Raw genomic sequence first — 26088 nt, 5'->3', positions numbered from 1 at the left:
ACCATCCTGGCTAACACAGTGAAACCCCGTCTCTATTAAAAATACAAAAAATTAGCTGGGTCTGGTGGTGGGTGCCTGTAATCCCAGCTACTTGGGAGGCTGAGGCAGGAGAATGGCGTGAACCCGGGAGGTAGAGCTTGCAGTGAGCCAAGATCACACCACTGCACTCCAGCCTGGGTGACAGAGAGAGACTATGTCTCAAAAAAAAAAAAAAAAAAAGAGCCAGGCGTGGTGGCAGGCACCTATAATCCCAGTTACTCGGGAAGCTGAGGCAACAGAATTGCTCAAACCCAGGAGACGGAGGTTGCAGTGAGCCAGTATCACACCACTGCACTCCAGCCTGGGCAATAGAGGGAGACTCCATCTCAAAAACAAACAAACAAAAAAAACAAAAAAAAAAGAGAGAGAAGAATATAGCACAATTATAAATTTCTAAGTAGGCCATCTTTCTATGAGTCTACCACATAAAGATCGTTAACATTTATTAGTAAAGATTAGAAGTTTACAATTTCAACAGGACTAAGTATGTTTATAAGATGTGTCGGGCATGGTGGCTCACGCATGTAATCCCAGCACTCTGGGAGGCCAAGGCGGGAGGAATAATCAACTGAGGTCAGGAGTTTGAGACCAGTCTGACCAATACAATGAAACCCCGTCTCTATTAAAAATACAAACATTAGCTGGGCATGGTGGCACGCGCCTATAATCCCAGCTACTCGGGAGGGTGAGACAGGAGGATCACTTGAATCCAGGAGGTGGAGGTTGCAGTGAGACTGCACCACTGCACTACAGCCTGGGCAACAAGAGTGAAAGTCGGTCAAAAAAAAAAAAAAAAAAAAGGCCGGGCATGGTGGCTGACGCCTGTAATCCTAACACTTTGGGAGGCCAAGGTGGTTGGATCATCTGGTCAGGAGTTCGAGACTAGCCTAACCAACATGGTGAAACTACTTAAAATACAAAAATTAGCTGGCGTGGTGTCAGGCGCCTGTAATTCCAGCTATTCAGGAGGCTGAGGCAGAATTGCTTGAGCCTGGGAGGCGGAGGTTGCAGTGAGCCGAGATCGTGCCATTGCACTCCTGCCTGGGCGACAGACTCCGTCTCAAAACAAAACAAAAAAAGTGTCTACTTCAGTCCTCAAAGGGGTGATTATATCCATCAAATACCTAAAAGATCAACAATTAACATGAATCTTCAGTCTCAGAGTCTGTAGTAAGCACTGAAAGGGAAACAATTTTTATAGCTAAACCTACCAAAAAACCCAAGGAGAATAAAAATGACATGGAGCTTTTAAAGTTTGTCACAGGAAGCAACTAGGAGACATAAAGATAGATACTGGTTCTCACATTCTCATTTCCTTAAGCAGCTTCTCTCACCCACTTTAATTCCTTGCTACCAAAAAGAATGAACAATTTTTTTTATGAGACACGGTGCTGCTCTGTTGCCCAGACTGGAGTGCAGTGGTATGATCACGGCTCACTGTAGCCTTGACCTCCTGGGTTCAAGCAAACCCTCCCATCTCAGCCTCTTGAGTAGCAGAGACTACCGGCCGGTGCCACCACACTTGGCGAAAAATGAGCAATCTTAACTGCAAAGTTTATATGCATAAGGTCAAACATTTGCAATTAATTAAATTAATGGGCCGGTCATGGTGGCTCACGCCTGCAATCCCACCACTTTGGGAGGCTGAGGAGGGCGGATCACTTGAGGTCAGGAGCTCAAGACCAGCCTGGCCAACATGGTGAAACCCTGTCTCTACCAAAAAATACAAAAATGAGCTGGGCGTGGTGGTGCATGCCTGTAGTCCCAGCTACTTGGGAGGCTGAGGCACAAGAACCACTTGAACCCGGGAAGCAGAGGTTGCAGTGAGCCGAGACCACACCACTGCATTCCAGCCTGGACAACAGGGTGAGACTGTGTCAGAAAATATTAATTAATTAATGGAATAAAGGGAAAATACATGTAAACTTCCCGCAGACATATTTTTACTCAATACATCAGGAAAAACAAAGATTAATACAGCCCTAATCACTTATATAACTTATTGAAATTTTGCAGTACAGGAATTTTTGCTTACCTGCCATACACCCACAATTGCATTGGCTACTAATATGAGTAAAATTACAAAAGGTTCTACAAAGGCTGTAATTGTTTCTTCACCTTCTTCAAACCAAGCCAAAACCTGGAAGAGAAACGGCACATTAGAATTTGTGTCTTTTTAGGCTTAATGTCATTTTTTTAAAAAGTGGCTAGCACTGGCCGAGCATGGTGGCTCAGGCCTGTAATCCCAGAACATTGGGAGGCCGAGGCAGGCAGATCACCTGAGGTCAAGAGTTTCAGACCAACCTGCCCAACATGGCGAAACCCCATCTCTACTAAAAATACAAAAAATTAGCCGGGCATGGTGGTGGGTGCCTGTAATCCCAGCTACCGAGGAGGCTGAGGCAAGAGAATCACTTGAACCTGGGGAGGCGGTGGTTGCAGTGAGCCAAGGTCATGCCATTGCACTCCAGCCTGGGCAACAAGAGCGAAAACGCAAAAAAAAAAAAAAAAAAAAAAAAAGTGGCTAGCACTAAAGGGATTATGATAGACAAAATCTATTTTCTTTCTCTAGAAACAAATGGTAGCAAAATGCAATTATATAAACAACCGGCTATATCTTGTTCATAACAATTATTCGAAGTCAAGACTATACTTCAGCTGGGCACAGTGGCTCACACCTGTAATCCCAACACTCTGGGAGGCTGAGGCGGGCAATCACCTAAGGTCAGGAGTTCCAGACCAGCCTGGCCAACATGGCAAAACCCCTTCTCTACTAAAAACACAAAAAAATTACCTGGGCATGGTGGTGCGTGTCAGTAATCCCAGCTACTGGGGAGGCTGAGGCAAGAGAATCACTTGTACCCAGGAGGCAGAGGTGCCAGTGAGCCGAGATCGTGCCATTGCACTCCAGCCTGGGCAACAAAGCAAGACTCGGTCTCAAAAAACAACAGAAAAAAGCTGGGTGCGGTGGTTCACCCCTGTAATCCCAGCACTTTGGGAGGCCAAGCCAGGGGGATCCACCTGGGGTCAGGAGCTGGAGACCAGCCTGATCAACATGAAGAAACCCTATCAATACTAAAATTACAAAATTAGCGGGGTATGGTGGTGCATGCCTATAATCCCAGTTACTCAGGAGGCTGAGGCAGGAGAATCACTTGAATCCAGGAGGCAGAGGTTGCGGTGAGCCAAGATCGCACCATTGCACTCCAGCCTGGGCAACAAGAGTGAAACTCAAAAAACAAACAAACAAAAAACTATACTTAGCTGGGTGTGGTGGCTCAAGTCTGTAATCCCAACACTTTGGGAGGCCGAGGCAAGTAGATCACCTGAGGTCAGGAGTTCAAGACCAGCCTGGCCAACAAGGTGAAACCACCTCTACTAGAAACACAAAAAATTAGCCAGGTGTGGTGGTGCACACTTGTAGACCTATCTAGTTGGGAAGTTGAGGCAGGAGAATCCCTTGAACCTGGGAGGCAAAGGTTGCAGTGAGCTGAGATCGCACCACTGCACACCAGCCTGGGTGTCAGAGCAAGACTCAGTCTCAAAAAAACAACTACATTTCTTAAAAATACCTTATCTTCTGATGTAATAATTCCATTTTAGAATCCAAATAAAATCTGGGGAGAGGGAATAAATTCCATTCATTTTATATGTATCTATTTAGAAAAAATAAAACTTCAATTCTTGATTAAAGTAAAAGGTGATCATCTAAGTCATGTTCATTTGGTTATTATTCATATTAAGTAATATCCATGTGACATAAATTCACAGTATAAACAACCTGATCATTGACTTAAATTTTAGAGCATATATAAACTGTTAATTCTAGGCCAGGAACAGTGGCTTATGTCTGTAATCCCAGCACTTTGGGAAGTCAAGGCAGGAGGATCGTTTCATGCCAGGAGCTTGAGACCAGCCTGGGCAACATACTGAGACCCTCATCTCTATAAAAGAAACAAAAAACCAGTTAATTCCCTATTTATTTTTAGTGGTACTACTGAAGGCTGTTTCAGAACCACAAAGCTGTTGGGAGATCCGAAGTGTATTTTGTAGATTATCTTCCATAAGACATCTATACAGCAACACAGCACTTCAGAGATAACTTAAGTCCAAAAATGTAACTGGTCACAGAGCACTGCCCCAAGAAAAAGGGGCAGACGATTAAACTTTTAGCTCACACAACTATAACCTTGTTAAGATTTAAAAACCACAGAGTAAGAGTCACATTGCACTTCTCAATCCAACAACTATAAATGTGGTAAAAAGAGAGAACCCACCACAATGAATACTAAGAATAATGAATATCGTAAAGAGTGGTCTATGTGGTTAAAAATTTTAAAACCTCTTTTTGTGGAAACTTACCAATCCAGAAACAATGTTAACCATATCTAATGATTTAATCTTGGAGGTCGAATTTTTTTTTAATTAAAAAAAATTGCTTAAAATGTTTGCATATTTCACAATAACATCTTCTTTAAAAGATCTACTCAGTAAATCATGAAAGCACTCCTCCAAATGATTTATGGCAATAATGAATCCAAATGACTCATTAGAAGAAGGTAACCATGAATAAGAAATATCTGAGCAGGACAAAAAAACAAAAACAAAAACAGGAGGCACCAGGACCAACCAAGTCCTGACAGATGCCAATCACCACCAACGTCCATTAAGCTAGGGCAAGAGAAAAACAGAATGAGTATGATAAATGTTACTGTATGCTCTCAACAGGGCGTTCTAGTGTTAAGGCCAGGAATAATGCCAGAATGAAAACTTCTCTAGGAAGTTATAAATTTTGATAGATGCAGGATCACAGCTGCTCTGATATTAGACTTTCAAACATTTGCCAAGGAGAGCATATCAGAAATAAGAAACTTTAATTCGCTCTTGGGGGAGAAAAATCACTCAACTTGAAGAGTAACTATGACCTTTCCAAAAGGTCAGTGAGGCATTAGCAACTGTAAGATAAGCTTCACACCTTGTTAAAGTGGGTATGAATTTCCCTCTTGGCAGTAAAGCCTGGGGAACAAACTTAAAGCAATATCCCCTGTCAGCTAGAGCAAAGGGAAAGACAATAGCAAGCAGTGATGGGACTGTCAGAGCAAATCTCTGCTTTAAAATATTACAGGCCAAAATGAAGAACAAGCGTATCAGATTATGTTGGGCAGTCCTTCACAGTTCTGTTCTATTGGTAAGAAAACCTCTTGCCTTGTATAAGGAGAAAGAGGACTGCTGACAAAAGAATCCACGAGACTGGGAGGGAGATGGGGTAAGAGAAAGGGGAGGAAAACTGGATGAGTGACATTACTGAAATGCAAGATCCCTTACTGCAGTATTATAGCACTGGAGTAATGTGAGTTCATAATTATGGTTTGCCAGAAGTTATACAAAGTATATTTATACAAGGAACTGGGAAAACGTTTCTAAAAATCTTGACAATAGGCTGAATATAAAGAATTATCTGTTTCAAGCCAGGCGCGGTGGCTCACACCTGTAATCACAGCACTTTGGGAGGCTGAGGTGGACAGATTACCTGAGGTCAGGAGTTCAAGACCAGCCTGACCAACAGGGCAAAACCCCATCTCTACTAAAACACAAAAAATTAGCGAGGTGTTGTGGCGGATGCCTGTAATCCCAGCTACTGGGGAAGCTGAGACAGGAGAATCGCTTGAACCCGGGAGGCAGAGGTTACTGAGAGCCGAGATCACGCCATTTCTCTCCAGCCTGGCTGACAAGAGCAAAACTCTATCTCAAAAGGGGAAAAAAAAGAATTATCTGTTTCATCTGGGTGAGGTGGCTCATGCCTATAATCCCAATGTTTTGGGAAAATCTTTAGAGGCCAGGAATTGGAGACTAGCTTGAGTAACATAGCGAGACCCTATCTCTATAAAAAAAAAATTTTTTTTAATTAGTTGGGCATAGCAGGGCATACCTGTAAGTCCTCACTACTCGGGAAGATTGCTTGAAACCAGGAGTTTGCAGTTATAATGGGCGATGATCGTGCCACTACTACATTCCAGCCTAGGTGACAGAGTAAGACTTCGTCTCAAAAAAAAAAAAAAAAAAAAGACAAAGAAAGCATGATGGCTCACACCTATAGTCCCACCTATTTGGGAGGCTCAAGAATCAGGCTTCAGCCCATGTGTCTGAGGCTGCAGTGAGCTATAATCACACCACTGCATTCCTCCGCTGGGTGACAGAAGACCCTATTTCCAGGAAAACAAAATTTTAAGCAATGTGTAAAAAGGATTATCTGGGCTGGGTGAGGTGGCTCATGTCTGTAATCCCAGCACTTTGGGAAGCTGAGGCAGGCGGATCATCTAAGGCCAAGAGTTGGAGACCAGCCTGGTCAACATGGAGAAACTCCGTCTCTACGTGGTGGTGCATGCCTGTAATCCCAGCTACTCGGGAGGCTGAGGCAGGAGAATCACTTGAACCTGAGAGGTAGAGGTTGCAGTGAGCTGAGATTGCACCACTGCACTCCAGTTCTGGGTGACAGAGCGGGACTCCGTCTCAAAAAAAAGACAGCAAAAAGGTAACAAGCTTCATGAACAGCAGCAAAGAAAAGTGAAACAGAAGACCACTGCCCCATAGTTTTAGACATAAACAGTGTTCCTTCTTCCCTTTGCTTTGTGCTAAATACAATAATACCTGTCTTCTGGGACTTACATCAAACAAGTTCAGTGCTTCAAATATGCCAGTATTATTCAAGGTAACCATTTGCTAATGAACACTCAACTACTTTAAACTGCTTAAAATAGAGTAGGGATAGAGTATCCTCCAATTATTATCTACAAGATTAATCTCTGTACAGCACTGAAATACTGTACAACACTCTGTACTGCATTATACTTCTGATAACTATAATAAAGCAATTTTTTTTTTTTTGAGATGGAGTCTCACTTTGTTGCTCAGGTTGGAGTGCAGTGGCGCAATCTCGGCTCACTGCAACCTCCGCCTCCTGGGCTCAAGTGATTCTCCTGCCTCAGCCTCCTGAGTAGCTGGGACTACAGGCACCCACCACCATGCCTGGCTAATTTTTGTATTTTTAGTACAGGCAGGGTTTCACCATGTTGGCCAGGCTGGTCTCGAACTCCTGACCTCAAATGATCCACCCACCTCGGCCTCCCAAAGTGCTGGGATTACAGGCATGAGCCACTGCACCCGGCCAAATAAAGCAAATTTTAATCCAAGGTAAAAAGCACGTTCTGCTGTAAACTGGAAGACAGTCATGATGTTGTGACTCAGATATCTATACACTGTGATAACAGGAAGAGCTCTTAGTATCATAAAAAGAAAATGAAAGAAAAAAAGTGCTTAAAAAAATCATAAGCACATTTTGCTCCTAGTATTCTCAGAAACTTGTACTGTGCCTTTGGGCCCTCAAACAATTGCTCAATAAATGAAGAAATTTACATCAAGTTTTTTTTTTTAAAAAAAGAGGAAATGGAAATTAAACATTTCAAAAAAGATACAAAGAATTACCAATAAATGTTACGATAATTTCTGGGGGGGAACAATTCTTTCAGTCATTAATAAAATGCGAAAAAATAAAAAGTATGAATTAGAACTCATTCTCTTCTGATCCAGATATAAAGCTATGTAAAAACATTCAATGTTTGCAGGCATGAGAAAACAATCTTCTTTTAAAAAAAGTACTCTATTAAATCCACCTTTCAAACCATTAAGAAAAGCTCTAAATAAACTAGTTAAACCAATCAGTAATTTGCCCTTCTTATCCCATTTTTAAAATCAAAAATTAAAAGAAACAGAAGAAAATTAAAATCACTACAAATCCAGTATCAAATACTTTGAGTATTTTCTTCTGAGAAATTACAGTAAAAAGGTCTCATATATTTTCAGAAAATTCTACTGAAACAAACTCACCCAAATATTTGTGACATCAAAAGCACTAACTTAGGCCAGGCGCAGTGGCTCATGCCTGTCATCCCAGCACTTTGGAAGGCTGAGGGGGGCAGATCACCTGAGGTCAGGAGTTCGAGACCAGCCTGGCCAACAAAGGGGAAACCCTGTCTCTACTAAAAATACAAAAATTACCTGGGCATGGTGGTGGACACCTGTAATCCCAGCTACTCAGGAGGCTGAGGCAAGAGATTCACTTCAACCCAGGAGGTGGAGGTTGCAGTGAGCCGAGATTGCGCCACTGTGCTCCAGCCCGGGCAACAAGAGTGAGACTCTGTCTACGTATTTAAAAAAAAAAAAAAAAAAGCACTAACTCTAAAAAATAAGGTACTTTTCAAGGGGGTCTAGTAGCAAGAAAAAAGACACACACATGCAAATGGTTAAATGTAACGTAAAGGCTGAGAAGTGCCATAGCCTAGAAAGTTTTATTAGCATTTTAGGGTCAATCTAAGTAGCTGACATGGGAAATGAGGGTGGAAGGTAGAGAAACCTATGCAAGTTATTACCATATTAATTATGACTTTATGATTTAAACAGATGGGAGTGAGACCAACATGGCCTTAATGCCTACCTCCTTCAGGTCTTTTCGCTAATGTCACCTTCAAGGACTTCCCTGACCACCCAATTTGAAAACTGTACCCCCTTTCACATGCTCTGATAATCCGAACCCCCTTGTTTTATTTTTCTCAACAGTATTACCCTCCAGCTAGGGCTCCCTCTCCGTTTTATTCACTACTGTACCCCCAGTGTCTGTGACAGGTGCTCAATAAATATCTTAACAAAGCAGGAAGAGAGAAAAGGGCAGGCTTTCCAGTCAAGCAACCATATGATGTGTTACATTTAGAGCAAAGTTGGTAATCAAGAAGAGAATGAAAAGATAAAGTGAATGATGGCGGGGGGTCTTGAATGTCAAATTAAGCAATTTCTAATGTTCCTATGCACTGGGAGATGAAGCTTACTTCTTTCAATCCAAGTGACCGTTTCAAAAAAACACTTTGGCCAATATTACAAATTAAACTAGATCCCTACAGGTCACAAGCATAAAACATTAATGCAGCTTCCTATTTTATGCCACAGCAAAATATTACTATAGTTAACGATTTACTACTTAGATATTTGAAATCACCAATATTCTTTTTAATATGAGCATGACTTGATGATGCATGATGTATATAAGAATCCCTAGTCACTTCTCCAAAAAAACCTGAATAGTCTATAATGTTTTTTCTGTTACATCAATAGGAATAAACAAACTGATACAAAAAAGAGTCAGGGCTCTTTCTTTTAAAAGATAGACTGGAGGAATGAAACACTAAAGACAATGTAGCGGCACTACCCAACCCCACATGAAGAAAATCAACACAACAGGTCTTATATCTGCAATTCCTTGATCAAACAAACCAAAGCAAATTAATTCTATAGAAGTACTCCCGAAACACTTATTCTTTTGCTATTTACCAACTCATAAAATAAAAATGTAACATAGTTCATTTCCTGAGCAGTAACTCCACAGTTACCAAAAAGGAACTCAAATTTCAACTCCAAAATATAGCTCTATAATGCTCCAAAAAGCCAAGGTCCTACCTTATTAAAAAAATTAAAGCATTTATTTTAAAACCTGCTTGAAATGCCTACAAACTAAAAGCCTCTAATTACTTCAAAGTAAAAAACAAACAAAACCCACACACATCATTAATTTAAAATGCTAATATAAAATCAAACTGGCCACTCAAAAGAGAGACCCAATGCAACCTCAATAGTAACACCAGTAGCGTGGTTTCCTATACTGCTTCAACTTGTAACACACAGAATTCAATAAAACTGTATTTTGCTTCTGGCTCGTATATGTCAGCTGATTAACTTCTAAGAAGTTCCCAATGACCTTATCGGATCCCATTATTTAACTGCCAATGCTATTTCAGAATTATGTACCCAGTTAAATACAAATCTTACACTACCTCCAAATGTATCATTTATTTTGCCCCATGACAATGTATTGATAAACTACAGTTAATCAAACAGCTCTACTCATTTCCCTTAATTGGTAAAACAGCAGCCATTTTCTGGGGGAACATTTTTTAATCAAGGAGAAACAGATTATGTCAGAGGTACACTGTGATTGACTCACAATGCTGAATGGTTTGCTATGTAAGTCCCCATTTTAATCAATGAAAACCACAGAAAAGGTTCTTGGGGACTGAATTATTAATGGCTACACACCACTTGGCTAATATGGCCTAATACAGTCTCACAGCAGGATTTACATAAAAATTATTCCAAAAATTTATTTCCTGCTGCCACTATCTACTTAAAAGATGGGTATAAATTTAATCTTTTCCTCATCTGAACTAGATAAATGCCCACTGCTTTATTTTGTTCTCAAAATAGCCCTCTATGGTATGGTTGTCACAAAGACTGAGGCTGATCCCTGGGACCTGCATATACAAGTATGTACAAAACCGAAACCGTGAAGTTTTGTCAATTTTGTTTTAACTAGAAAGAAGTACTACACTGGGTGAATTTCACTTATTGTGGTTTTTGTAATACTGTAATTCAAGAATAAAAGGCATTTCATGCTACTAGGATTAGGAACATCTGTGTCCTATTCATGATTATTTTTAGGAAAACTACCAAGCAGTCTACTGCCCAAGGAAAAAAAATGCAACAAAAAATTAATACCGAACATTTAAAAAAAAGTTAAAAACCTAGAAATATACTTGCCACCCCAACACCTTTTTTCTGCTGTAGTTCTTTGCATTTCACTAGTTTCTTAGCAACCGTATAGCACTCAAGTGGGTAAGCACACACAGAACAAGAAAAAACACCATGCTGGTTTTTTTCCTTTAAGATCTAAAACCAACTGTACCTTGTTACTGTACCCTGTAAAGAAACCTTGTTCTTCCAACCTAAGAATCACTTAAGACAGGGGTCCAATTTAGATAAATATACCACCCTAAAGGTCAGTGACCAAATTTGGTCAACAAGGGTGCCATCACAGCCGTCATCATTCTTGTCACCGTCAGGAACAACTGTCACCTTGCCATTACCAGGAAGGGAAAGCAACTGGAATATTCCTTTTGTAAGTTCTATTTACAGACTACAAAGAGTCCAACATCATCTTAGTATGATCTTACAACACGGTAACAATGGAAGAACCCAAAACATTAAAGGCTTCCCAGTGAAGAACTTTTTGATATTAAAAGCTGATAAACCACAAGAATTTGTAAGACCATGCCACACTCTGGGACAACTCCTAATTGCATTATAAATGTCAGGCATCTATTTTCTGAATATTAATGGCTTCAAGTGTTTTGTTCGTAATTTTAAAATGCCCAGATTGTTTTTAAACATGGAGACACAGCTTGTAACTCCCAATATGTTTTCACCCAATGGACACCATTTGTTTTCTGATTTATCTATGGAATACTTTCACCTTTCTGGGGGAAAGAAAATAAATTTTTTCATACTTACAAAAGATATACATGCTGCCAGTAATAAAATCCTAACTAGCAAGTCTTCAAACTGCTCAATCACAAGTTCCAGCAAGGTTTTTCCTGTAAGAAACAAACACATGTGTTGTAGCTGTCATCTTACCATCAGCACACCAAAAGAGGGAAAAAAAAATGTTAAGATTACCTTCTTCAGCCGGTAACTCTGTAGAATGTAGAAATTCGCCAGGCAATGTGTCAAGAGGGAGGTTAAAAAAAAAGAGAGAGACATTTTAGCACTCCGTCTTTCTAAAAAGAACTGCTACAATTCTAAGCATCAGTATCTTCAAAACACAGACCTAGCTATAGGAATATCCAAATTTTTTTTAGCAGAAGGTATACTACAAAGATATCTCAAGAAAGCATGCACTCTTTGTAATCAATGGCCTGAGGTCTAGCCCTAAGCGTGAAATCACTTAGGGCTCCTGAACCGAGGAGTGGTTTCAGCGATGTCATCACTTCTGCCAGATGTGTAACTGGGTAGGACAAGAACGGTCAGAGGCTTTCCAACGACCTCGACGCCTCATAAATCGGCAGGGGACGAGAAAACGTCTTGCCGGGCTCAACCCAGCTGCAGGAGCCTCGTCCCTCCCTCCACCGGGACCGGCTGCTGCTGGAGAGAAGCCTCCGAGCCTTGCGCGCCGAGAAGATCCAGGGCCCGAGACGCGAGGAGGTCCAAGGAAGGCGAGGCGAGGCGAGACCCGCAGCCCCTTTCTCCCCTGCGGGGCCGCCGCGCCGGCCCGACCCTCCGCCCGCAGCCGTCGGCTGGCGCGGAGCCGAAGCCCACGAGGTGGAGCCCGGTCAGCCATCTTCCCTGGCTCTCCGGGCCGCGCCGGGCCCCTGTAGCCGAACGCCCGGCACCTACCGTTGGAGCCCCATCTCTCCTTGAGCTTCTTGACCTGCTCCAGGCTCAGCCCCGTACTCTCGTTGACGCCGAAGTGGCCCAGCACCTCCTCTACCGTCTTTGTGTGCGCGTTCTCCATGGCTTCGGAGGCCCGGCCGGCCTCGCCTCCCGTCCCCGCGGCCTCCTCGCCTCCGCCTCGCACTCCGGCCGCGGGCTCGTGCCACCCCGGGAGCCCAGGCGCGGACGGGCGCTCCCCTCCTCCTCCTGCGGCTGCTTCCGCCTCGCCGGGCGCTGAATCACCCCGCGCCCCCTCCCCCAGACAACCGCCCCTCGCGCGGCCCCGAGCTCCGCAGGGCGGGTGGGGGGCTCCTGACCCTCCCTCCCCTCGCAGAAGGGAGGGCCTCCCTCGCCCTCAGCCGCCCGCGGGGAGCGCAGGCCGCGGCCCCCGAGCCCCCTCCCCGTTCTCTTGAGGCGATCAGAGGCCCCGCCCGGGCCGGAGGAGGGGGCGCCCGGCCGACCTCCGAGAGCGGAACGCGGCAAGGGAGGCGAGCCGGCGGGGCGGTGCGCGGCAGCGCTCGACCGGGTCCCTCAGCTCCGCACGCACGACAGCGGCGGAGGAAACTGCGGCGAAGGAGAAGGAGGTGGCGTCGGGGACGGCTCCGCGGCGGCTGCTCTAATAGCATTTATCGGCCGCTGCCTCCCCTCTCGCCGCCGCCGCGGCATGTGGACGCCGCTCATTGGCCGAGAGCGCCCAGCGCGGCGCGGGCGGCGCGGCCCCGCCCCCTCCCCCCGGCTCCCTCCTCCCGCGCGCCTGGCGCCCACGCTGCCGCGCAGGCCCCGCCCCCTCCCGCGCGCCGCCCCTAGGAACCCGGATCGAGGCCGCGCGCGCCGCGGTCCCGGGGTTGGCGGAGGGGGAGCCGGGGTCCCTCCTAGCTGCGTGCGGTTCTCTGGCCCACCCACCTGCGGACGCAGGGTGGGGCGCTCACAGTGCGCTCGCTGCTTTGGGGCCGGTGGGCGGATGGTTGGAAGGCGAGGCCGAGGAGCTTGGAGCGCGGTCCACGCGGGGCGTCCTCGAGGCGCGCTCGGGCTGGTTGGTGTCCTTGGCTCGCCTCCTCGCCCTCGGTCGCCCGGGCTGCGCTCTGCATCCTAATCTGTCTCCTTCGGAGCCCCCCTCAGGAACCAAGGGGAGGAATTCCGCAGTTCCCTTCCCACACAACCCAAATCCTTCATCTGTCTCCTCGGGAACACCGCATCCCACACCCCCTGCCGCCAGCTCCTTCGCACGCCAGCCCCGATTCTACCCCAGCGGGTTCTGGGCCCTGACGAGGGAACCCCCCTCGCGGGGGGGGAGGGAGAAGAGTTGATTTTATTATTAATAGCTCACGCAGCGCTTGTTAGGTGTCTGCAGGGCAGTCACAGGTCACACCGCTGGAGCTGCCACACAGCAGCTAGACTTGGGCTAGGAGGTGCTTCGCTGTGGCTTTCAGATGAAGGCCGGTTCATAGACTCACTTCCCTCGACAGGAGAAAAGGGGACTTGAATCCAAAGCCTGCTGTTAAGCCACGGATGATTTGCTCTGCTTGGAAGGACGAAACGCAGGTCACAGCGAGATAAAGGGAATTTTGCCAATATAAATTAGCTACATTACTTAACAAGGGGATGGGAAATTGCATGGAATTCATGAACAAAACATTAATATATTCGCTTCACAAAGAAAAGCAGCTTTCTTCAGGGAGTAGGTTGCAGAATGAAGCATTTAGTCCACTTTTGTGTTTAGCAATAATACACCATCCACATGAGCAAAAGCAGAGCAGAAAAATCACCTCAGTTGTCTCAAGTGGCTAGGCTTCAGGACTTAAGATAAATTCCTTCAACAGGTGCAAATTACAGTGCATCAGCAGCTGAAAAAAATGAGGCACGTCATGTCATTTAATTATTTCCAAGGAGTGGAGGTTGGCATGTAGTTTTGATTGATACTTGGAAAAGAAGCAACAAAACCCTACACGAAACAAACAAAAATTCTCCTGTATGGCAACGCACTGAGAGAAGCCAGGTGGAAACTGGTTAGGTCACAGGATCAAAGCCGCTTCAAGAGGGGCACATGACTGCACGGTGGGGGTGTGGTCATGGAGGGCTGGTTGTTGTTGCCCTCTGAGACCAGCTCTGCACTATTTCCTACCAATTCTTCTCCCTTACCTCTCTCTCTTTCAGGACCGATAGAAGACTGCAGGCAAGAGAAGGATGGTTTACCTTACTCAGTCTGGAAATTAGCTTAGGCATTTGATGTTGAATATTCTGTGCCACTGTCACTGCTTGGGGTTGTAAGCACCTCTGGTGCAATTATGAGCTTCTGGAGGAGTTCCTGACCCCAGCCTTTGTATGGAATGCTCTTCCCACAGATCTTCACTTGTGTCATTCTCTTTCTTTTCAAATCGCAGCTTACATGTCCCCTCCTCAGAGATGTCTTTGCTGTCTAAAGTGGCTACCTAGGCACAGTGGCTCACGTCTGTAATCCCAGCATTTTGGGAGGCTGAGGCAGGAGGATCCCTTGAGCTCAGGAGTTTGACACCAGCCTGGGCAATATATCGAGACTCCATCTCTACTAAAAAAAATAAAAAATAAAACAAAAATTAGCTGGGCGTGGTAGCCTGCCCCTTTAGTCCCAGTTACTCAGGAGGCTAAAGAGGGAGGATCGCTTGAACCCAGGAGGTCAAGACCAGTGATCTGTGATCACACCACTGCACTCCAGCCTGAGCAACAACAGAGTGAGACCCTGTCTCAAAAAAAAAAAATAAATAAAAAATAAAAAAAAGTGGCTACTCTCGGCAATTCACCTTCCATCACATTCTTCAGTTTTCTTCTTTTTTTTCTTCTTTGAGACAGAGACTCTGTCACCCAGGCTGGAGGACAGCAGCACAATCCCAGCTCACTGCAACCTCGGCCTCCTGGGTTCAAGCAGTTCTTCTGCCTCCACCCCCTAAGTAGCTGGGAATACAGGTGCACACCACCATGCCTGCCTAATTTTTCTATTTTTAGTAGAGACTGGGTTTCACTATGTTGGCCAGGCTGGCCTCGAACTCCCGACCTCAGGTAATCCACCTGCCTCGGCCTCTCAAAGTGCTGGGATTACAGGCATGAGCCACCGTGCCCAGTCAGTTTTCTTCAGAGTGCTTACTTGTGATGTTGTATTTTGGTTTAGCTGTTAACTGCCTGTCTCCTAGTGTCTCATGGAGCTCTAGGACAGAAGCTCCATAAGAACAGGGCCTTGTCCATCTTGTCCATCCTCAGTACAAAGAACAGTCTATGCTCCTTATTTATTAAATGCCTGCTGTTTGAATGAATGAATGAGTCCCACCATCCCTAGCCCATAAGCGACTTGCAAAGGGCCTCCCCCATAGGAGGGCCTCAGCAAATTTTCAGTGAACTCGAGTTCATTGATTTCCAATTTGTGAAATAAATTAGAGGGCCTCTCTGAACTACTTGCCTCATGAGAATGGCTGTGAAGTGTAGTCAGTTTAAAACAAACATACAAAAACAAAGCTAAACAGCATTACAGGTTTCTCAGAAAGGAGGAAGGTTCAAGTTCACATTGGTACTGTTACCACACTGCCATTGCCCTCCTAGACTGTTCTCCGCAAGCTTTCTATTTACTGGAGGCTGGAATACTCCCTTAAGCTGAAACTGTGATTTTAAGCCCAGAATTGGACCCCTTATACATCATCATAACAATTATGCTCTTGGTTCCTCAACCTGCTGGTGTCTCTGAAAGCTGTTGTTGATGGGTTGCCAAAATTTATCAGAAACGCAGTCTCCCAAAGGCAGAAATATCTACTTTCTTTCATGTAGAAATAAACTTGTGCTTAATTTATTTTATGCATCTTGTTATACTTGCTTCTTGTTAACAAGGGTTTTTAAAAGTAAGAATAGGTTTTAGAAATACTCTATTTTTCAGCAAGAATTGCAGGCACATTCAATCAATTGAGGACGGAGAGAAAACAGAAACTGATTCAGAAAGATGGATGATTTGATCAAAGAACTTCAAAGGCATTAATAAAGGAGGACATTAGCTGCTAAAAGGCAAGCTGGTTTAAAAAGCAAGTTAGACAGAAATGGACAGTGGAAATGAGTGACTTGTAAAAGAGGCCCCAGCCAACTTCCCAGTGCTGTAAAGCAGTGGAGATTGCAAAAGGCAGTCCGTTCTGTATTTGGACAGCTCTAATCATTAAAGCAGTCTCATTCTAGGCTGAATCCACCTCCCATTGGCTAACTTCATCTATACATTGGATCTTGTTTAGCTCTCTGGAACCATTCCAAATGAGTTTAATTCCTCTTTGGTGTGAGATTCCTTTGAGTATTTCAAGCTATCTACTGTGTTAAAAAGTCTCTTCCCAGCCGGGCGTGGTAGCTCACGCCTATAATCCCAGCACTTTGGGAGGCCAAGGCGGGCGGATCACAAGGTCAGGAGCTCGAGACCAGCCTGGCCAACATGGTGAAACCCCATCTCTACTAAAAAAAAAAAAAAAAAAAAAAAAAAACAGAAATTAGCCAGGCATGATGGCATGCGCCTGTAATCCCAGCTACTCCGGAGGCTGAGGTGGAAGAATTGCTTGAACCTGGGAGGCAGAGGTTGCAGTGAGCCGAGATCGTGCCACTGCACTCCAGCCTGGGTGACAAAGCAAGACTCTGTCTAGGGAAAAAAAAAATAAAGTCTCTTCCCAGCTTCTTCCTAGATCATGAGTTTGTAATCCCTCAGCAACTTTGTCATCCAGTTCTAGAGGTACCCAGTACTGAGTACAAAAGTCTGGGCATGGGGCCGGGTGAGGTGGCTCACACCTATAATCCCAACACTTTGGGGGGCCAAGGCGGGTGGATCACATGAGGTCAGGAGTTTGAGGCCAGCCTGGCCAACATGGTGAAGCCCTGTCTCTGCTAAAAATACAGAAATTAGTTGGGTGTGGTGGCATGCCCCTGTGATAGCAACTGCACTCCAGCCTGGGCGACAGAGCAAGACTCTGTATCAAAAAAAAAAAAAGAGTCTGGGCATGGTCTTGCAGAGGAGTTGTCATGCCCACCTTTACACTGGATCTTTTCCCCTGCACACTGTAGATTTGTGCTAACAGTCAACTCAAAACAGAGTCCTTTCTATATAAACTACAGTCAGTAAATCTCATTGTGCACTTGCACTATTGATTGTTTTTAACCCAGGCACTGAACTCTGCATGTACTTGAATGTTCTCATGCTCTAGACCCATGTTTAGCATCTGTTCTGGTCTTTTGAGTTCTTCATTTTCAAGTACTTTAGCTCTATGTCCCAGCTGTGGGTTACATACAAATTTGATAAGCATGTCTTCTATGTCTCTATCCAGTAGAACTTCTAGACACTCATTCCAGATTGAAAATATCCAATTAAATGTGTTTAATTGTTCAACTATTATAAAAAATCAACTTGACTACAGTGTCCAAAATCAGTAAAGTGAAAATCTTCTAAGGCACTCCCTGTCTCCTTATCTTCTATAATACTTTATTACACAGTGTTGGAACAGATAATTTTTCTTTTGGTTGAGTGCCTGATGTAGTCAGCTTGACCTAAGGGTCATGTTATATGAAAACACCCATTTATGTACCAAAATCAGAACTGACACAGTCAGATGCTTACACTGAGACACCGATGAGAACTAAGGCTGTTCAACCAAGTTACATCTGTTATCTCTTATGGGGCACATACTTGTTGAGTAGAATGATGAGAATTGCCTGCAGTATTTAAATTGATGATTAGGCAGACATTAGTCTACCACCCACCTTTCTCTACTTTGTCCATAATAAGTTAATGAGAGGACTGGCCGGGCGTGATGGCTCATGCCTGTAATCCCAGCACTTTGGGAGGCCAAGGCAGGTGGATCACCTGAGGTCAGGAGTTCAAAAACCAGCCTGGCCAACATGGTGAAACCCCATCTTTACTAAAAATACAAAAATTAGGCAGGCATGGTGGCAGGTGCCTGTAATCCCAGCTACTCAAGAAACTGAGGCAGGGAGAATGGCTTGAACCCAGGAGGCGGAGGTTGCAGTGAGCCAAGATTGCGACACTGCACTCCAACCTGAGCAACAGAGCGAGACTCCATCTCAAAAAAAAAAAAAAAAAAAAAAACCGGGTGCAGTGGCTTACGCCTATAATCCTAGCACTTTGGGAGGCCAAGGTGGGCAGATCACAAGGTCAAGAATTCGAGACTAGCCTGACCAATACGTGAAACCCCATCTCTACTAAAAATACAAAAGTTAGCCAGGCGTGGTGGCACACGCCTGTAATCCCAGCTACTCAGGAGGCTAGGGCAGGAGAATCGCTTGAATCCGGGAGGCAGAGGTTGTAGTGAGCTGAGATTGCACCACTACACTCCATCCTGGGTGACGGGGCGAGATTCTGTCTCAAAAAAAAAAAAAAAAAAAGAGAGGAAGATTCAGAGACATTGTCCATAACAGGCTCCAAATCCACACTCTAGTGCTCTTTTCACAGAAGTGCAGAAATGCATCCACTTTGATGTGGCTTATGTTACTGAACATACACCAGCTCCTAGTGACCACCACTTTTTCTACATGCCCATGAACTATAACTTCAATATCTGAGAATTTGTCAAACTTAACAGCATGTCGTTTCCGGAATCTGCCTTCCCTGTACAGTGCACGATTATAAGCATTATTTAGACGGCCGAGTGTTAAAAATCCAACTCACTATCTTATGCTTATAAAAAAAGGGACTTATAGGGAATAGACTCCAAATTTAGAACAGCTTGATCCAGGTGCTCAAAAAAAGTCACTGAGAATCTCTCTCCACTTCTTAGCTCTGCCTCTTTCCTATTTATTTATTTATTTGGGTTTCCCTCTTGTTGCCCAAGCTGGAGTGCAATGGCGCAATCTCAACTCACTGCAACCTCCGCCTCCGGGGTTCAAGTGATTCTCCTGCCTCAGCGTCCCATGTAGCTGGGATTACAGGCGTGCGCCCCTACGCCCAGCTAATTTTTTTTATTTTTAGTAGAAATGGGGTTTCACCATGTTAGCCAGGCTGGTCTTGAACTCCTGACCTCAAGTGATCCACGCACCTTGGCCTCCGAAAGTGCTGGTATTACAGGTATGAGCCACTGCACCCAGCCTTTTTTTTTTTTTTTTTTTTTGAGACAGAGTCTTGCTCTGTCGCCCAGGTTGGAGTGCAGTGGCACGATCTCGGCTTACTGCAACCTCCACCTCCCAGGTCCAACTGATTTTCCTGCTTCAGCCTCCTGAGCAGCTGGGATTACAGGCACACATCACCATGCCTGGCTAATTTTTGTATTTTTAGTAGAGACGGGGTTTCATCATGTTGGCCAGGCTGGTCTCAAACTCCTGACCTCAGGTGATCCGCCCATTTCAGCCTCCCAAAGTGCTGGGATTACAGGCATGAGCCACCGCGCCCAGCTCTTCCTTTGCTTTTTACTCTCAGGCAGCCTCTCTCCTGGTGGTGGCAGACATGGTTCCAGCATCTCCGTTTTCCAATTCTCTGGTTTAGTGCTTTCGGAGCACTAAACTGGAGAGAAAGGCCTAAGATTTTCTTTAGGATTTGTGCACACCCCTGGAAGCAAAGACTATGGTCAGTGCCATATGAATTGCACGAACTGAGATGGGGGAAGAAGTAGTTCCCTACAGGGGTGGTTTTCACGCGCATGCCTCAGCATCACCGGGAGGGCTTCTGAAAACACCTTTTGCTGGGACCTGCCTCCAGAATGCTCATTCAGTAGGTCTGGGGTGGACCCCAGAATTTGCATTTCTGAGTTCCCCGGTGATGTTGATGCTGCTAGTTCAGGACACACATGCTGGAAAACGAAGCCTCAAAGGAAAATCTGGGTGCTGTTATCAGAAGAAAGGGCTGCAAATGTTAGACCTGCCAAACAACAAGTGTTCACTGAGGAAAGTCAAAGACCTCACTGGTCTGAAGGAAGCAGAGGTGACGAGCACAGGGCTGGGTGTGGTGGCTCACTCATATAATCCCAGCACTTTGGGAGGCTGAGGTGGGCGGATCATTTGAGGCCAGGAGCTGAGAACCAGCTTGGTCAACATGGCAAAATCCCATCCCTACTAAAAATACAAAAATTAGTTGAGTGTGGTGGTGCGCACCTATAATCACAGTTTCTTGGGAGGCTGAGTCAGGAGAATCGCTTGAACCAGGAAGGCAGAGGTTGCAGTGAGCCGAGATTGCACCACTGTACTCCAGCCTGGGCGACAGAGTGGGACTCTGCCTTAAAAAAAAAAAAAAAGGGAGTAACTAGCACAGCACTGAAAACCCTGTTTGGAGATGACCTACATTCTTCCATTGCAGTTTGCAGTGTCATCTGCTATACATCCACCAAGACCTCTCCTCCAATTCCAAGCTCTTGACGCAATGACTCATTATCCCTTCCTTGGGACCTCTCCTCAGGCTGTGCCTTCTGCTTGGACCTGCCTGGTGAACATCTGTCACCCTTCAAGATGAAGGCTGAGATTCCACCTTATCTTGGAAGTCTTGCATGATAGCGGCCTTCTCCAACACTTCCATCATCAGTAGCCCAGAAGTCTCAAACAGCACTTTGTTTATTTGTTTTAGACAAGATCTCGCTCTGTTGCCCAGGCTGGAGTGCAGTGGCACAATCTCAGCTCACTGCAACCTCTACCTCCCAAGTTCAAGTGATTCTCCTGCCTCAGCCTCCTGAGTAGCTGGGATTACGGGCGTATACCACCATGCCTGGCTAATTTTTGTATTTTTAGTACAGACTGAGTTTCACCATGTTGGCCTGGCTGGTCTTGAACTTCTGACCTCAAGTGATTCGCCCACCTCAGCCTCCCAAAGTGCTGGGATTACAGGCATGAGCTATCTGTGCCTGGCCTCAAATAGCATTTTATATCACTCAACTTGAGTATAGTAACCTGGGTTTTCCTTCCCCTTCTCTGGTTGGTTGTTTTCAACCTCCTTTTCATGTGCCGCCTCCTCTTCTACTTAACTTTATTCTTTTTCCTTTTGAGATGGGGTTTCGCTCTGTTGCCCAGGCTAGAGTACAGTGGCACCATCATGGCTCACTGCAACCTCAACCATTCAGGCTCAAGCAATCCTCCCACCTCAGCCTCCTGAGTACCTGGGACTACAGGCATGTGCTGCCATACCCTGCCAAATTTTTTTATTTTTTGTAGAGATGGGGAGTCTTGCCATATTGCCCAGACTGGTCTTGAGCTCTTGGGCTTAAGCAATCTTCCCACCTCCGCCTCCCAAAGTGCTGGGATTATAGATGTGAGCCACTGTGTCCAGACTCTTCTACTCAACTTTAAACCTGGAGTGTCCCAGGGCTTAGGAAGGACATGGCAGTCTTCCTACCTATAATCTTTCCTTAGTCCCACTGCTTTAAACTTCACCTACATAATGGGTTTGTTTGTTTGAGACAGGGTCTCACTCTGTCACCCAGGCTAGAGTGCAGGGGTGCGATCTTGGCTCACTGCAACCTCACCTCCCATGTTCAAGCTATTCTCCTGCCTTAGCCTCCCAAGTAGCTGGGATTACAGGCATGCACCACTACGCCTGTTTAATTTTTGTATTTTTTGGTAGAGACGGGGTTTCAATGTGTTGGCCAGTCTGGTCTTGAACGCATGAACTCAAATGATCCGCCTGCCTCGGCCTCCCAAAGTTCTGGGATTACAAGCATGAGCCACGGCGCCTGGCCCACCTACATATTGTTGACTACACATTTGTATGTCTGGATGCATATACTCAGCTGCTGATCTGACATCTCCACTTGACTGGGTCATGGACTCACATTTGAGAGTGACAGGAGGAGGGCCAGTAGGGTGGTCACTTCCCTCTGAGAAGTGAGCCAGGAATAATACAGAGCCCCTTGCAAATTTAGAGCCAAGAAGAACAGCATTTTGGGCAGAAGGAATAGCAAATGGGCAAATGCACATATGAGTAATACTCCTTCCTTCATGGCACTTAATCACCCTAAGTCCCTTGTTTATTGTCTCTCCTCTTCCACCAGATTATAAACTCCAGGAGAATAGAAATTGTCAGAGGTGTGTGAACCAGCGCAATTCCATCTAGAATAGGAGCTGGGTAAAATGAGGCTGAGACCTACTGGGCTGCATTCCCAGATGGCTAAGACATTCTAGGTCACAGGATGAGATAGGAGATTGGCACAAGGTACAGGTCATAAAGACCGTGCTGATAAAACAGGTTGCAGTAAAGAAGTGGCCAAAACCCACCAAATCTAGGATGGCAATCAGAGTGACCTCTGGTCGTCCTCACTGCTACAATCCCACCAGCGCCACGACAGTTTACAAATGCCATGACAGCATCAGGAAGTTACCCTATATGATCTAAAAAGGGGAGGCACGAATAATCCACCCCTTGTTTAGCATATCATCAAGAAATAACCATAAAAATGGGCAACCAGCAGCCCTCGGGGTTGCTCTGTCTATGGAGCAGCCATTCTTTTATTCCTTTACTTTCCTAATAAAGTTGCTTTCACTTTACTCTGTGGACTCGACCTGAATTCTTTCTTGCGCAAGATCCAAGAACACTCTTTTGGGGTCTGGATCGGGACCCTTTCCTGTAACAGAATCCTACACACTTAGAAGGCATGCAATCAAAACTTCTTGAATAAATGCATGATAATTATTTGCAATGAGGACCTTGAGTCCTTCCTTATTTATTTTGTGCCCCCAGTGACCAGTGTAGTGCCAGGCACATAGCAGATGCTTAGTGAGTATCTACTAAATTAATTAGTGAAGCCCTTTGCTTCCTTTGCAATTACTGCTCTGAAGAAAAAAAAATGTTGCCATCTTAAAAAAAAGGAAGAAAAGAAACCCATATAGCAGTGCCAAACAAAGTACTGTGGAATGGTTCTCAAAATCATAGCTCCCTGATGGGATAATGTAGTTTAAATATAGCAGCTATTTTTCCCTCTAGTTGGTTTGTTCTTTGATTTTTGTGGAAAGATTTCAAAAGTTCTCCTCCACTGCCCTCCTTCCTCACCCCCCAAGGTGCTTAGATTTTAAACGGTGAAACACTTAAAATGCAGAGTTGGCCTGGCCTCCTGAGCCTGGTAGAAAAACGAAGAGTGATTAAATGCAATTTTAATTTTAAAGGATGAGTTCTCTGACTCTCCCTTCCCTGCCGGGTGCCAGGGTGTTGCTCTCACAGTAGTGGTAGCAGCCCCAAGCAGGTTGAGTTTCAGTCTGGCAGAAATCCAAGGACAGTGCACGCAGCAGATAGGGTTGCTGTGGACAAATTCCTAGAATAGGATCTTTGTTCCCAAGCTGACCAGCTTGCTCCCTTGATGTCCCACAATAGAAAAAAAAAGGCGGGGGGGGGATGGTGGTGGAGGCATGTTTAGGTCTCCTATTGTGATCCTGCTGTAGTTACCTGATAGTTCACGAAAGATCCCAGGAGGTTGGCTGCCCTCCCAAGTTACCTTGTGATTCTCTCCTGATTTCGAATAGGGGGAGGGAGGAGGACACCATGTATCCTAAGAGAAGCTTGTCTGACATGCCTGATCCGTTCCATCTGGGAAGATGCATCATGAACCCCATCTGGCTCCAGCAGTCTGGCTAAGGCTGAGGCTGAGGCAGCCGTGGGCTCCCAGCACACCCCCACCAGCTCCATCCCTCTCAAGTCCGCTCATCCTTCATCTTCCCCTGAAAGAAACAGATCACAGCTCCTGTCATTTGCAAGACCTCCCCTGACTCCCTATGCTCTGGCCTTCTTTTCTGCAATCCCCTCTGCTCCTTCTCCAACTATGGCTTCTCTGATCTCCCAGCCCTCTGCAGATGCCGTGTTGATTGGAAGCCCTCTGCAGATGGCAGGGCCCCTGTGAAAATCCAGTTCTTTCACCTGATCCTCCTGCACCACCCAGAGTATGTCCTGATTTGGGAGACATATACACCCATTGTAAGGTCCTGTTCCGTGTCTTGCAAGCTGGAGTCTAGAGGTACTGGACAATCGTTCCCATTCTCTTAGCTGCTTCCCATCTCAACCGGTAGAGCCATGGCCTCTTTGGCCTTCAACCTTAACATTTAAATCTTCTCATGGGGGGCTCAATCTGCATGGATGGGGGATGGGTGGAGTCCAAGAAAGCAGAGGCTTGGCTGGAGACGTTTGCAAACATTAGACGTTTCTCTTCCATGACTCATCGGAGGAGAGCAGTCCTCCCTCTTCCTGGAATGCAGCAAACCCTTGGCCAACTCCTACCCCCATCCCATCCCCAAAATAAAACAACCCACACCTAGAGCTCTGTCCTCAGAAATCAGATTTCCCTCAAACATCTGACATGGCAACTTGGGGGCGGGGAGCATTTTGAGACCACAGAACAGCCTCTAAGAGGATTCTCTGACCTGAGGGGAGAGGGGCCTGCAGTCACAGTACATGTGTCATTAGGATGGGTCTTTTCCAGAAAGCGCCTTCACCCTCCTCTCCTCCCCACACCGTTCTTCTTAGTTACCTCCCTATATAAAATTAGGGGTAGACGACCGTTGGACCATTCCAGCAAGGCTTGATTTCATTGGTACATAAAAGGGTTCTAGAAAAAAAAAAAAGGCTGATGCAGATAAAAAGGAAGGAAGGAGGCAGGATGCGGTGAATTACACCTGTTATCCCAGCACTTTGGGAGGCTGAGGCGGGCGGATCACTTGAGGTCAAGATTTTGAGATGAGAGTGGCCAACATGGTGAAACCCTGTCTCTACTAAAAATACAAAAATTAGCCAGCGTGGTGGCGCTCGCCTGTAGTCCCAGCTACTTGGGGGGCTGAGGCAGGAGAATTGCTTGAGCCCAGGAGGTGGAGGTGGCAATGAGCTGAGATCGCTGCACTGCACTGCCTGGGTGACAGAGCAAGACTGTCTCAAAAAATAAAAATAAATAAATAAAGAAAAAGAAGGAAGGGACAAAAAGGAAGATATCATTTAGTAGACATGCATTTGCTGTGCATGCAATGTGCTGGGACCTTTTCACATGTTGTCTTAGTGTTTGTCTGGTGGGTATCATTATCATTCCTATTTTTCCAGGTACTGAAAGTTGATTCTCAGAGAGGTTAAGTGACACAAATTAGAAATCACTATTCAATAAACATCTTTGGGAATAGAAGATTATTTGTATGGAGAATAATTAGCTTGGATCTATTTCTAACACAATGAAATGCAATCTGGCCGGGCGCGGTGGCTCACGCCCGTAATCCCAGAACTTTGGGAGGCCAAGGTGGGTGGATCACCTGAGGTCAGGAATTTGAGACCAGCCTGGCCAACATGGTGAAACCCCGTCTCTACTAAAAATACAAAAAACTAGCCGGGCGGGCATGGTGGCAGGTGCCTGCAGAGGCAGGAGAATCACTTGAACCCGGGAGGCAGAGGTTGCAGTGAGCTGAGATCGCACCATTGCACTACAGCTTGGGCAACAAGAGTGAAACTCTGTCTCAAAAAAAAAAAAAAAAAAAAAAAAAAAAAAAAAAAAAAAGAAAAGAAAAAAGAAAAGAAAAGAAATGCAATCCATTTCATATTGGAAAGAGTGTTAAACATTTTTTTAAAAGTATGTAAAACAATGAAAAGAAGCAACAAAAGTATATAGGTGTGGAGGTCAAAGAGGGTGGATCACTTGAGGTCAGGAGTTCGAGACCAGCCTGGCCAACTTGGCGAAACCCCGTCTCTACTAAAAATACAAAAATTAGCGGGGCATGGTAGCACATGCCCGTAATCCCAGCTACTCGGGAGGCTGAGGCAGGAGAATCATTTGAACCCCGGAGGTGAGGGTTGCAGTGAGCTGAGAT

At 45.4% G+C, this 26088-nt stretch overlaps 1 protein-coding gene and 1 long non-coding RNA gene across 5 annotated transcripts in view; both read right to left on the bottom strand.

The window, feature by feature from the left end:
- ATP2A2 (ATPase sarcoplasmic/endoplasmic reticulum Ca2+ transporting 2) overlaps positions 1-12951 on the bottom strand; it is a 71966-nt gene extending 59015 nt beyond the window's left edge. For 2 of the 4 annotated variants that reach the window (XM_015431518.3, XM_005572235.4), the window contains exons 1-4: positions 12313-12951; positions 11596-11613; positions 11431-11513; positions 2075-2179 (exon numbers count right to left, since the gene is read on the bottom strand). In XM_015431518.3, coding sequence (XP_015287004.1) covers positions 2075-2179; positions 11431-11513; positions 11596-11613; positions 12313-12430 — 324 coding nt within the window. In that variant the 5' untranslated portion in view covers positions 12431-12951. The remainder of the gene's footprint in view (positions 1-2074; positions 2180-11430; positions 11514-11595; positions 11614-12312) is intronic. The other 2 variants (XR_012420622.1, XR_010579591.2) reach the window with 2 other exon arrangements.
- A 778-nt stretch (positions 12952-13729) lies between these two features.
- On the bottom strand, positions 13730-14681 carry LOC141408106 (uncharacterized). The gene is made up of 3 exons (XR_012420623.1): positions 14542-14681; positions 14115-14192; positions 13730-13867 (listed from the first exon to the last, which is right to left on the bottom strand). It is a non-coding gene; the product is annotated as an uncharacterized lncRNA (long non-coding RNA).
- Between the last annotated feature and the right edge of the window lie 11407 nt (positions 14682-26088).

This window comes from Macaca fascicularis, chromosome 11 (assembly GCF_037993035.2).
Source record: "Macaca fascicularis isolate 582-1 chromosome 11, T2T-MFA8v1.1".
Lineage (NCBI taxonomy): Eukaryota > Metazoa > Chordata > Mammalia > Primates > Cercopithecidae > Macaca > Macaca fascicularis.
This window is presented reverse-complemented; position numbering and strand designations above follow the sequence as displayed.